This window comes from Chanos chanos, chromosome 6, assembly GCF_902362185.1.
Source record: "Chanos chanos chromosome 6, fChaCha1.1, whole genome shotgun sequence".
Taxonomy (NCBI): domain Eukaryota; kingdom Metazoa; phylum Chordata; class Actinopteri; order Gonorynchiformes; family Chanidae; genus Chanos; species Chanos chanos.
Genome location: NC_044500.1, coordinates 4,872,547 through 4,886,770, shown reverse-complemented (window position 1 = coordinate 4,886,770; position 14,224 = coordinate 4,872,547). Strand labels below are relative to the sequence as shown.

General features: G+C 38.3%; 1 protein-coding gene across 1 annotated transcript; it reads right to left on the bottom strand.

The window, feature by feature from the left end:
* Window positions 1-2,159: 2,159 nt before the first annotated feature.
* Window positions 2,160-13,970, bottom strand: LOC115814069 (NACHT, LRR and PYD domains-containing protein 12-like). The gene is made up of 11 exons (XM_030776789.1): window positions 13,921-13,970; window positions 13,415-13,513; window positions 11,082-12,857; window positions 10,183-10,356; window positions 9,441-9,614; window positions 7,813-7,986; window positions 5,308-5,481; window positions 4,477-4,650; window positions 3,725-3,898; window positions 3,137-3,310; window positions 2,160-2,217 (listed from the first exon to the last, which is right to left on the bottom strand). Exons 1-11 carry the CDS (start codon window positions 13,968-13,970, stop codon window positions 2,160-2,162), a joined length of 3,201 nt encoding a protein of 1,066 aa, XP_030632649.1.
* Window positions 13,971-14,224: the final 254 nt, after the last annotated feature.

Here is a 14,224-nt window from a genome sequence, read left to right as displayed (position 1 = left end):
AAAATAAGATACCAAATACCCTAATTGTAAGTGTATCAAAATAAACTATGAAAAAAAGCATCCATGCCATGTATCAAAATAAAGGACTATTCTTTGGTATTTTAAAAAAATATTTTTTACAAGGGAGCCTGAAGTCACTGTGCAAACCATCTGTCTATCAGTCTGTTTGATCTATCCTATCAGCAGTGCACTGACTCAGGTGGTTAAGTGGACAGTGTTTGAGAGCAACAGCTTTTCTCTGCCTAACGAGGCATACAATAAATCTGACATATGCAACCAGTCAACAGATCAAATATTCTGACCTGCCTGTTACACCCCAGGTCCCCACATGTCCCTGTGATCACCCAGATGAAGGTTACCTTTAAAGTAACCAACAGTTTAATGTTTAACTAACAGTTTGTTAATGACTCACAACTGTGTCACAATTTAATTTTTTTACCATAAACATATTCGGATATGCAGCACATTGGCGTAATTAAAGACATCATTTGAAACCTGATCATCATTTGGAACCTGATACAATTTTGCTCTTGCCCTTCAGGTGAAGGGCTGTATTAATTCAATAACATTGGGCCTCATTCACCAATTTCTCCCTAAGTTTTTTTTTTTCTTTTTTCTTTTTTTTCTTTTTTTTTAATTTGCTCTTGAAAAAGGACCTGAGAAAAAGTTTACATCAGATTCATGACGTGTTCTTAAACCACAGAATTGTTCACAACTCTGTTCTTATATTGACAAATCCAATCGTCACTGTAAACTCAAAGCATGTGCCAGTTGTTCCGAATTAGCATGTGCAAACACATTACTTTCTGTAATGTTATATGAAGTGTTTTAATTATTTTAAAAGACAATAATGCTTTGTAAAATGATAAAATAATTATTGAAAAGTATTATAAATGATAAAAATAATATTGTAATTTAAACTTTATAATATTATATAACTGTATAATTGAAGAAAACGCAATAAACAATTATTTTGCACAAACATATCGGCACTCAATTGCGCGTAAGTGCAAATCCCAAATAACAAAACATTGGTGAATGTCAGAAAACTGCATAAGTGGGTTTTAACACCAAATTTCTTCTTAAGAACGGTTGGTGAATGAGGCCCATTGTGTCTAAGATATATCAGTATAGCTTTCATCATTAATGTGAATTAGTACAGAGAGGAAGAAGAGAGAACACATGAGGAACGACCAGAGCAATAATGTGAGTCTGGTTCTCACTTCCTGTTTCTCATTAGAAATTTCCTCGTGGGCAGGACTAGACAAGGCGGTTGCCTTCACCTGTTCTTCTTCTTTCTTTTAACAAAAATTAATAGAGCTTTTATTAACAACCAATCTGAAATATGTTTACGACCCCAATGAACTCCATCTCCCCACTGCGTAATGCCCGTCGTAGACAGAACTATTTCTACAATTCCTAACACACAGAAAAAGGTCAGAAATGACCAAGTTTTGACATCAAAACTCTTGGTAGCAGCATTGCACTCTTGTCACTGAAATGAAAAGTCTTTCCATTGTTACATTCCAAATCTAGGGGCACTAGGGCACAACAAAAAAGTGTGAGTTACTCTAAAGTAAAGAGAGAGCAAAGAGCTTTGTATTACCAAAAGAAGACTACAACTTTATTCTTTTGTAATCAAAAGAAAATTACAGGTTCATTAACACGGAGGGGGGTGGGGGGGGGGGGGGGGGGGGGGGAGAAAAGAATGAATTGCATTGGGGTGTGCCCAGGCCAAAATAAGAAACAAAACAAAAACTAACTAGGGAGTGAACCTTAGTGACCTATCCTAAATAAAAAGTAAATAAATGAATAAAAATAAAGACAAAGTATATTTATGTACAGAGAACTCAAAGATGTGATATTGTGGGAAATGACATTAACCAAAGCACTACCCTGACTCCCTAACTAATCCAAAACATGAGAAAAAGGATGACAGCAAAAAAGAGTGGCAGCTCACCCCTACACACGATCTTAGACACAAACTCATACAATTTTAAAGACGGACTTAACATCCGATTACTAAAGTTTGGGGACATGGAGGAAACACTTCAACAAGTACGAGACAAAACAACAACTCTCTCAGCCCATTCCTCTCTCTCTCAGTCCATTCCTCTCTCTCTCCGAGTCTGTCCATCTTTTAAAACTTGCCCCGAAGCCTACAGGTACCGACAGAATCCCACGTGTCTCCGCCAATCCAATCCCGTCGCCGCACAGCTGCAGAGAGACACACACCCACACGACGAAACAACGGTGGGCCCCCAGGAGTGGAGTTGAGAATCACAGCTCTATAGAATGTGTTATGAATGTCTGATGTTACTCAGACCTTTACTGAATTACAGCATTTTCTAACACCACACAAACACACACTCTCATTTCATGAGTGTCATGGACTGAGAGAGATTCTGGATGCATGTGCAGGTCTCCCAGTTTTATTAAAAACGAACAGAGTGAACAAAAGACTTCTTGGAACTTACAGACTCTTGGTTTCTTCACAACACATTGACAACGCAATTCCACACAACCAAAGAAGAAACATTTAGTAGCATTTATACAGAACCAAACCAGATTAACCAAAAACAGGTGCAACTAATGATGCATGAAACAAGACACCAAGAAGTGTACGTGCAAATTTAACATAAAATCACCAGCAGAGGGGGTGAGAGAGAACCAGGGCGTGGCAATGAGTCTCTAGCAGCTGATCATGGCTGTACCCCAGTCAATAGGCCAGGGATTATAATAAAACCTAAAGGATGTAGAGAGAATAGCCATTAAGTAATCAGTAATTCATTGAACACTGTCATTTTGACTGTAAACATACTAATCTAACCTTACAGTTAAAATAAACAGAAACATATGAATTGATCAATCTGTGTGTGTATGCATGTGTGTGTGTTCGTGAGTTCTCTAGAAACACAGTGAGAGCTGAATGTAACATTTCTAATCTTAAAACAGTCTTAGAGAGACACTTCATCAAGACCAAGGGATCAAGTTTGAAATTGTAGTTAAGCCAGCCCCAAAATTACTGTAAACATGACTTTGATTATGTCCAATTGGTCAATGCTGAGGATGCAACACATGTGTGCTTGCCATAATGACAAGAAGTCTCAGCTCATTTCAATATATCAGTACTCACCGAAGTTTTGTCAACTTATACCCTGGATCATCCCGCAGAGTAGAAAGAAGACTCTTTCCTGAACTGTCTACTCTGTTCCAGTACAGGTCCAGTTCCCTCAGGTGGGAGGGGTTTGATCTCAGAGCTGAAGCCAGAGCAGCACAGCCTTCATCTGTGACCCCACAGAACTTTAGCCTGCAGAGAGAATAATGTCAAACTCTCCAGACTTTCAGCCCAGGACAAAAAAACAACCCAGCTCATCAGGGAGATTTAACGACTTTTAAGACTGATAATAGTAAATAATTGTTTTTTAAAAGTAATATTAAAGATACTTAGTACTGAAAATGAATAAAGGTCTAAAACCCAGATTATCATGCCTTCTGCTGCTACATTAGGCCTTAGACGCTTTTTGGAAAGTGGGCTTGCAAATTTATTTACGTGACTAAAGATTTTCAATTAAATGTTTACAGTTAATTGTCTTTCTGTTGACAGGCTGAATGAGCTTTATTTTGACCTTCTCTTTGTATTTGTTTTTCTGTAAACTCAGTGTTAGAGAATATGCTGTAATGAGGTGCAGTTCTATTATGACTCGAAGAAAGATGATCTCACATCAGTTTCTCCAGTTTACACTCAGGATTCTCCAGTCCAGCGGAAAGAAGTTGCATTCCTGAATCCTGAAGATTATTCTCACTCAGGTCCAGCTCTCTCAGGCTGGAAGAGTTTGAGCCGAGAGCTGTTGCCAGTGCTTCACAACTTCCCTCTGTCAGTTTACAATTCCACAGTCTGAAGAAAAAGAGTACACTTGAATATTATACTCCCATTGATACAGTGCTGCAGAAAGAGTATTTCTTATTCTCATACACTTCTGCAGAAATCTACAACACTCAATGCTGTATCTCTCTGTTTCTTCTAACCTGCATAAAATCTTTCATGTTTTATATGGAGGAGAGAAAGGTTGTGGTATTACTCTGTGGTATTACTCTTTTTTTTTTTTTTTTTTTACTAAATACAGTTTCTAAAGGAATAAAACCATCTGTTAGACTGATAATGACATTAGATACAGACAGTTAATTCCATCAGAAATATGAAGAGAAAATACTAATCAGAAACTTCTGCAAAAGTAATCTGTAAACTCGTACTGAGAATTATTCTGTACTGATGTATAACATATGCTAACTACACAAAGGTAAATTCTATCCTCAAAGTGAATATGATTTTAATTTTAAATGATTACAAATGAAAGTGTTAAAACTCTTATACTGAGGAAAACCTTACACTATAAATGAACAATTAGAGAATGTGTGAGTGCAGAGATGTAGTGAAGAGCAGATCATGTTTGACTCTCAGAGAGATGATTTTACCTCAGTATCTCCAGTTTACAGTGAGGATTATTCAGCCCAGCAGAGAGCTTCTCCACTCCTGAATCCTGCAGACTGTTTTTACCCAAGTCCAGCTTTTTCAGGCTGGAGGGGTTTGAACTAAGACCTGAGACCAGGGCTTCACAGCATTTCTCTGTCAGTTTACAGTCCCAGAGCCTGAAAGATAAATAGAATGGGTTATCTGAATATCATTTGAATACTATATTCTCATCTCCTTACAATGACATAGAAAGAAAGAATCTTTATATTTCATACGATCACATTATATGCAGTTGCAGAAATCATTTACAGGCATTTTTCTCAATGCAGAATCTCTCTCTCTTTCACACACATGCCCACACAGAGAGCAAGGTCACAAAATTCAAAATGGCCTGTGAAAATCTCTCCTGTTTTTCATGGAGGAGCCAATTAGTGATTTTTTTTGTATCTGGAAACACATCTCTTTTTACTCCCAGGTATGTACCAGATGTGGTCTATAAATTTACAAACTCATCTGTTTGAATGATTGCAAAATAAGAGACACATAAAATATATAGCTCTGTTAGTGCCAAATTCTCTCACATTGTCTAAATGCTTAGTCTGACAACCTAAGAAAGAGTTTAAATAAAGAGTTTAAAGAAATGTCCTTCCACATCTTCAGATTATTAGGTCAACTCCAAGGCTTATTTGTAAACTCATAAGTAAGGAATGTACTGCACTGATATATCACACACATTAACTGTTCTGTCCACATTATCAAGGGACTTCATTTACATGACTACAAATAAAACCGTTCCAGTCAGCAAGTCATGACTGTAAGAGGTATGGTCTTACCTCAGTATCTCCAATTTACACTGAGAATTCTCCAGTGCCGCAGAGAGCTGCTGTACTCCTGAATCACACAGATTATTCTCACTCAGGTCCAGTTCTCTCAGACTGGAAGAGCTTGAGGTGAGAGCTGAGGCCAGGACTGTGCATGCTTCCTTTGTCAGGTTACACTTACTCAGCCTGCAAACAAAATTATATATCTGAATATTAAGCTCACTCTAAAGTTCATCTCCTAAAAAAAAAAAGAAAAGAAAAGAAAACACCACAGGCACATGCGTACAAGGGCACATTTTCAGTCCAGAAAACACAATTGTTTCATTTCACCTATTATCTAGATGGTGATGCTTTTTCAATTTTTCCAACATTTGACATTTGTGTGAGCTTCGTCAATTTAGTAAATGTGCCAAAGAGTTCCACATGAAATATATGTGTGATTATTTCCAAAAACTATTACATGTGTGTAGAGTTTTTCAACATTTGAAGTATTGTTACTGGCTTACACATAAAGGAAGAAGTGCACCTCACATTGACACGTGAAGAGGGCTGTCCAGTGAGGATACGGGGAAACGGACATTCAGACTTGGAGACCAAACAAAATAAAAAAAAACAAGTTTCAGCTCAATACTCATGGCTGAGTTCAATACGGGGGTTTACACTCAGCCTGGCACAGCCAAGATTTGAATCCAGGACCTTCTTGTTATGAGGCAACAGTGCTAACCACTGACCCCATGAAGCCAACAAGTGAAGCAAATCACATGTTTGTTTTTCTTTTCCTTCTTTTGCCCCATTCACTCTAACATTAATGCTGACCATCAAATGTTGTTCTTAAATGTCTTTGATGCTGGGTGCCCTCTATGGTCTGGCGAACAGAGATGGTCACCACCTCCTTGTATATCAGAGAGGTTTTACTAATAATTTATATTAAAACATTTAATAACAAAATACATCTTCTATTATAGTACTGACCTTTTGATCTGGGTTTTTCTGTGATAAACTGAAAATGTGATGTCTGTAGCTGATATGTGTGTCTAAGACACAACAAAGGAAAAATATAACTAATAGGGAATGTGTGGTTGAGGAGAGCTGGTCATGTGTGACACTCAGAAAGATGATCTTACTTCAGTGTCGCCAGTCTATAGTTGGGATTCTCAAAACCAGCAGAGAGGAGCTTCACTCCTGAATCCAGCAGATTATTCTTACTCAGGTCTAATTCTCTCAGACCTGAGGAGTTTGGACCGAGAGCTGAGGCCAGAATTAGACCACTTTCTTCAGTAAGGTTGCAGCCTCTCAGCCTGGAAACAAAATGGAACATACACATTCTTCAGTCATACACTGAGAGACAGTCACTGAGACAGACCAGCGTGAAGAAGAAGTACTTTTTTTAATTCCTGTGGGGAAATTCGTTCTCTGCATTTGACCCATCTTATATACAAACTAGGAGCAATGGGCAGCCGCAGTGCAGCGCCCAGGGACCAACTTCCGGTTCCTTTTGCTGATGCCTTGGTCAAGGGCACTGACAGGAGTATTAACCCTAACATTTCCTCCTCTTTGATGGTAGGAGGAAACTGAAGGGGGATCCTACACAAACACAGAGAGAACATGCAAACTCCACACAGACAGATGGTTGGGACTTGGCACGGCCAGGGTTCGAACCCAGGGCCTTCTTGCTGTGAGGCATCAGTGCTAACCACTGATCCCGTGAAGCCAACAAATGAAGCAAATCAACAGAGAGAACACAGACAGGACAACACAGGATAGGTTTCTAAATGAAAAAAAAAAAGAACAGAGAGGTCAGTAGATTTTGAGAGAGGAGTCAAAGGCAGAGTAGACAACAAAGAAGAGGGACATGGACTACAATCTGATTTTCAAAAACTGCATTATTATATGACAGGGACACCTACAAGTGCTTGAAAACAAAGATATAATAACAGGGGGAAAGTGTGCTCTGAAATAACACTTGTTTAACTTTTAGACAATTTAACAGATGACTCAGTATGGTTCACAGTTATAACTGTAGGACTGCAGCCATTTTTCAAAACTTTTTTACATTGTAATGAAACGGCAGCAGAGGGATTAGTAGAGACAAACTTTAAACTGACTATAGTCCTCACTGAGCAGCTTTAGATATCTACAGTTTTTCACACTCTGTGGAACATCAAAGGCCTAAACCATTAAGTTTTGTGTTGAAGTACTTGCAGTTTATAAAAGAAAGTACTTGAAAGTACTTTATTAGTACTCGCAATTTATAAAGTCAGATCTAGCCAACTAATTATTTGACAAATTAGCAAACAGAGTGGTAAACTAGGCTGTATATCAGATATAAAAACTGTAACACAGGTCTTGTGCAATGTTATAATAGGTGTCATTATCCACTAGAATCTCTAATGTACAAGCTATGATAGTTAAACAAACAGTACACGCAAGTAATGCATATTCTTGACAAACTACAAACTCGCTGTGAGAATGTGCTGCGGTGAAGAACAGATCATGCATGAGTCTCTGTGATCTTACCTCAGTGTCTCCAGGTCACAGAGCGATTTCTCCAGTCCAGCAGAGAGCAGCTTCACTCCTGAATCCTGTACATTATTGTGACTCAGGTCCAGCTCTCTCAGACTGGAGGAGTTTGGTCTGACAATGGAGGCCAGAGCAGAGCAGCTTTCTTCCGTCAGTTTACAACTTACTAGCCTGGGAACAAAATAGTGCATTTGAATGTTATTTTTGTATGTTTTCAGTCAAAAGCACAAGGACAACACACATGTAGTGCATACTTCGAAAGAGAGAAAATTTCCATCAGAATCTCTGAATCATAAATGGGCAAAGATTAAAGCAATCATAGACATCACTATTTGCAAATGAAAACTTTACTCCGAACAATGTGAATGAGTTGGTTTGTGGTCCTGGTTTAAGTCCAACTAGAAGTGAAAAAATCAATAGACAAAAGACAGAAAAACACTTCAGCATAAGCACACGTACACACAGACACACAAACACACACTGCTACAGCTAAATGTTAATGACTCCGGTATAACCACAAACACAACATATTATTTTTGTGACAAAATCCAAACATTGAGTAGATTAAAAACCAGAGAATTTTACAGGCTATCAAAGGACAGGTGGGAATTAGTAACTCAAGACTAGTTTAATCTAAGACTGATTGAGGAGCAAGCACAAACAGGGAACTTGACGATCTACATATCAAGACACAGGTGCAAAAAAAATAAACTAATACGCATAACTGGAGTGCTGAAGTCTTATATCCTCTTGTGGTCAGACTGAGGTGCGACACAAACAGGGAACTTGACGATCTACATATCAAGACACAGGTGCAAAAAAAATAAACTAATACGCATAACTGGAGTGCTGAAGTCTTATATCCTCTTGTGGTCAGACTGAGGTGCGACACCTTTTTCATGTCAGTTATTTCCGAAATCGAAATCGAATACAAAAATACAGCACTTGCTCTTGGTGCTGGGTGTATTATGACCAATGTTTTATTTCTGCTGTGTGCTTGCAGACATTGTATGTGTGTGTGTGCACATGTGTGTGCATGTGTGTGTGCGTGTGTTATGTGTTGTTGGAGCCCAAAGCATCAGGAATCATATTTCAGTGAGACTTTCCTCCTGAACACAGGTAAAATTCCAATGTAATTAAATTGTGTGTGTGTGTGTGTGAACCATTATATTGTTAAAGTCAAAGTATTCAATCAGTCTACGCATCACGCCTTAAATATCTGTAAACCAGCATTATTGGTGCACATTAAAACTCATAAGATACTGCGTTGCTTATTTAAATCACTTAAGAAGACTTCAGTGACTATATAACAAAGAAATTGTGAGCACATTGTAAATATTTTTTTCCTCTTATACACATCTTTTTCGAAAACATCTTTGTTGAAACTCATTAGCTTAGCCTTTAAAAAGTCCAGGACCTTGATACAAGTAATCAGATGTTACATCAAGCCTTAGATGCTTTTTGAAACATTGACTTGCACATTTGTCTAGATGACTAAAGTTTGGCAATGTGCAAATGTTTATAGTGAATCATATTTGTCTACAGACTGAAGGGGTTTTATTTTGATGCAATACACTCACTAATGGAGAGCAGGCCATGTATGGCTTTCAGAGAGATGATCTTACTTCAGTATCTCCAGTTTACAGTGAGGGCTCTTTAGTCCAGCAGAGAGATGCTTCACTCCTGAATCTCCCAGGTTATTCTCACACAGGTCCAGTTCTCTCAGATTGGAGGAGATGGAGTTTAGAACTGAGGCCAGATCTAAACAACTTTCTTTGGTCAGGTTACAATATGTCAGTCTGAAAAAAATGGCATATCTGAATATTACATTCATATTTATTCAGTCACAAAAACAAAGACACAAACACAGACAACAAAGCCATTTGCCTCTGTGTCTGTAGATTTACAGCCCATCACCGGTGTTGTCAAAATGCATGCATGCCTCTAATTTAAGCACGGAAGTGCTGAACTGAAAAAAGTCTTTAATTTGTTTTGGTTCAGCGCTCCTGTTCAGCACTCCCCCCCAAGCACAGACACACACACACACACACACACACACACACAGAACACAGAGACAGGTATACACACACAGGCATGCACTGAAGCATAACTACAGCTCAGTGTTAATGATTCCAGTAGAATCTCTTTAACATCACAAATATCTTCTTTCCACTTCTCTGTGACAAAGAGAACAAAACTAATCTGTACTTCATCTCCAAAACTAAAGATTTATCATTTAAAGTTTTTGATTAATATTGTCTCTCTGCACAGTGAAGCCCTGTTAAATCTCCATTATAAACTCACAAATAGAGAATGTATTCTAAGTGAAGAATAGGTCATGTGTGACTCTCAAAGAAGTGACCTTACCTCAGTTTCTCCAGTTTACAGTGAGGATGCTCCAGTCCAGCAGAGAGCAGCTTCACTCCTGAATCTTTTAGATTATTCACACTCAGGTCAAGTTCTCTCAGACAGGAGAAATTTGAGCTGATAGAAGAGGCTAGAATTTCACAACCCTTCTTTGTCAGAGCACAGTCAATAAGCCTATTAAAAGTTATACATCACAATGTTAGTCATACAACTAACACAACAGTTTAGTTACAAAGAAAGAAAGAGTGACAAACCCCCTATGCCCCCCCCCCCCAACACACACACATACAGACAAACATACACACAAATTAAGGGGGAGATTTAAGCAGAGAGAAATTAGGTTTAAAAAAATAATTAGAAAAATAGCAGAAGTAATAAGGGTAGCAGGAGATTTACTCTGCTTAGACCGAGGAATTGGGGGGGGGGGGGGGGGGGGGGTGCAAAACCATTCAGTGCAATAGTTTACTGTTTTGCTTTATAGTATCAGATTTGGTGGTTGTAGGTAAATTTCTTTGTCTGAGTGGTGGTTATGATATTATTATTCCAACTCACCTGTTAAATTTCACTAGGCTCTGCACTTTATGGTTTGGGCTCTCCGTCACAATTTTGGTTTATTGTTATTATTATTATCATAATTATTATTATTATTATTATTATTATTATTATTATTATTATTATTATTATTATTATTACTAGCAGTCATAGTAGTATTGTTGTTAATAATAATAAAAAAAAATAATAATAATAATAATAAACTTTGCTATTATCTGCAATGACTATTGATTACGAAACATCCCGCCTGTCTTAACACCAAGATTAACAACTTTTCTGACTGAAGTCAGTGCTCTGTTAAGTGTTTGAAAGAAGAGTTTGTGTACCATAACATGAATGAAACTTACTTTGCATTTCTGGATGCTGTCACCACTGGCAACAACCTCAAAACAACTTCATCTCCTGTGATCGATGACCTGACTGTATAGTTACTAAGATCAAACACGTCCAGCTCCTCTTTTGAGGTAAGAATCACAAAGCCCAAAGCTGACAGTTGAGAAGATGAGAGTTTTGTTTTGGATAGATCCCCAGACTTGAGGTAATGCTGAATTTCTTCCACGAGAGAGTGATCATTCAGTTCATCCAGACAGTGAAATAGATTGATAGATTTATATAGAGATGTAGTCTCTCTGATCTTCCTCTTGATGTACTTGATTGTCTCTTTCTTGTTTTGTGAGCAGCTTTTGGTCTGTATTAGCAGACCCTCGAGAAGAGTCTGATTGGACTCCAGTGAGAGACCCAGTAAGAAACGAAGGAAATAGTCCAGGTGTCCATTCTCACTCTTCAAGGCCTGATCCACTGCACTTAGATGTAACTGAGCCTCATCTTTGATGCTGGTTTTAAGCTTAGACAATCCCCTTTGCTCAAGCACATTCCTGCTGCTATTGACAAAAGAGACATAAATGTACAGAGCAGCAAAATACCCCTGAATGCTCAGATGCGCAAAGTAGTATACCTTGCACCCAACCAGCATTAACTCCTCTCTAAAGATCTGGGCGAACACTCCTGAGTACATTGATACCTCTCTGACATCAATGCCACACTCTCTCAGGTCTTCTTCATAGAAGATCAGGTTGCCCTTTTCCAGCTGTTGAAAAGCCAATTTTCCGAGTTTGAAAATCATTTCTTTGTCTGTCTCTTTGCTCTCACTGCAGTTTTCTCGGATTTTAATTTGAGTTAACAGAAAGTGTGTGTACATTTGAGTCAGTGTTGTGGGAATCTCTCCCCTCTCTGCTTTATCCAACATTCTCTCCAGAACAGTGGCGGAAATCCAACAAAACACGGGTATGTGGCACATGATGTATAGGCTTCTTGAGGACCACAGATGAGATATAATTGTGTCAGCCAGGTCCTGATCTGTGATTGTCTTCCTGAAGTACTCTTCCCTCTGTTTGTCACTAAACCCTCGTATCTCAGTGACCCGGTCAACATATTGAGGAGGAATTTGATTGGCTGCTGCTGGTTGGGAGGTTATCCAGATGACAGCAGAGGGAAGCAGATTCCCCTGTATGAGGTTTGTCAGCAGCACATCCACTGAAGTTGACTCTGTTATATCACACAGCCTCTCATTGTTCTGAAAATCCAGAGATAGTCGACACTCGTCCAGGCCATCAAAGATGAAAAGAGCTTTATGCTGATTGCTGTCAAATATTTTGCTTTCACTGAAAAGGCCATGAAGTAAACCCATCAGACTGTGTTTTTGGTCCTTCATCAAATTCAGTTCTCTGAAAGGAAGTGGAAATATGAAGTGGATATCCTGATTGGCTTTCCCTTCAGCCCAGTCTAGAATGAACTTCTGTACAGAGACTGTTTTTCCAATGCCAGCGACTCCTGTTGTCAGCACAGTTCTGATGGGTTTGTCTTGTCCAGGTAAGGGGTTAAATATGTCATTGCATTTGATTGGTGTGTCCTCTGTTTCTGTTCTCCTGAACATTTCAATCTGTCTGACTTCATTGTTGACTTCTTCACTTCCACCCTGCATAATGTAGAGCTCTGTGTAGATCTCACTGAGAAATGTAGGGTTTCCTTGCTTTGTTAAACCTTCACAAACACACTGAAACCTCTGCCTCAGATTTGATTTGAATCTCTTATAGACTTCAGTCTCAGCCAATGCAGATTTATATCTGTGATGTAACAACAAAAACACAGAATATATCAATTTTACATTTGTGTAGTGTGTATTGTAACATATAGAGTTACTTTGATCTATGTTCACTGTTAAAACAATTTTGTAAGATGGTGCTACGAGGGTGAGATACACAACACAGCATACAGAAAAGTGAAGTGTAAGCAGTAACACGCTAATGCTTCTAGCTAAAGTCTAAAGGTCTAGATATATTTTATATACTAAATCTCATATATTCATTTATCATTACTAACTGAGTATGTAAACAGTAAAAGCCAATAGATTTTCCATTGAGGCCTTCATGACTCATTACAAATATTTTTTTTCAGCTTGTGTGGCAAAAATTCAGGCAAGGTTTGTTTTTTTTCTGCTTCATTTGTTTGTTTTTTTTTGTTTTTCTCTGTCTGTTACTTTTTATCGTTGATACACTGATGTTCCCCTTCAATTGAAACACTTAAAAAGAGAACAAAAAGAGCTAAAAGTGTTTCTCATAGACAAGTCTTTAGATTTCTCCTTCTCTGAAGTGACAGTGAGAGTCAAAAGCTGTCTTCCTACCCTCTGTCTGTGGAGCATGCTTCCTCCATATCGCTGAGACCATCCTCTGTTATTCCGTTTATCTCCCTGGACTCACTGTCTAACCTGTCCGGATTAGTGCTGTTGACGGAACATCAGACTCAGGTCGTTAACAACAGTAGGAATGGTGGAAGTAACTTTTGTGGGACAATGCACATACAGAAACCAGAACACTATTTTATGCTTTAAGTTTGAGAAAAGGGGAAAAAAAAACATTATAACATCCCCAGGTTTTCACTAAGTCAATGAGCTACTTCATTAAATTCCTTTATGGCATCGCTTCGGTCATAAATGTATAATACACATGATTTAACTATGTTTAATTTTTAAACCATTGTCAGGAGGAAAGCCTCACTGAAATATGTCTCCTGATGCTTTGGGCTTCAGCACATAACACACACACACACACACACACACACACACACACACATTCACACACACACATACACAGACAGGCCACTCAGTATCTCTGAATTATCATCACTTACTTTGAGCATTCAGGGGCAGTGACCTCCTCATTCTCTCCACAGAGACTCATTTTAGAGACGCTGATTCAAATCCAACAAGATCTGCTGATCCTGATCTACAAACCTGTAAACATGAACTAGGTCAATGACTTGTGTGAATAACTGTTTAATAGCTGTTTAAAGACTGCTTTATTTATAATTACGCATGCTAATGATAACGTATTGTTAAAAACTGGTCTAATTCATGTGTAATCTGTATGAAGACAGACTAAGTGGGAACTCACTTAAGTATTTAATGCAGCTCAGTCAGGCTGTCATTTGTCAT

Bases quoted from the DNA above. Each gene is read 5' to 3' on its own strand.
- LOC115814069 (XM_030776789.1), bottom strand. From the start codon at position 13,970: ATGAGTCTCTGTGGAGAGAATGAGGAGGTCACTGCCCCTGAATGCTCA. The intron at 13,514-13,920 runs GTAAGTGATGAT...TTCCGTCAACAG, and splicing joins ACTGCCCCTGAATGCTCAAA to CACTAATCCGGACAGGTTAG. The intron at 12,858-13,414 runs GTAGGAAGACAG...GTTACATCACAG, and splicing joins GCATGCTCCACAGACAGAGG to ATATAAATCTGCATTGGCTG.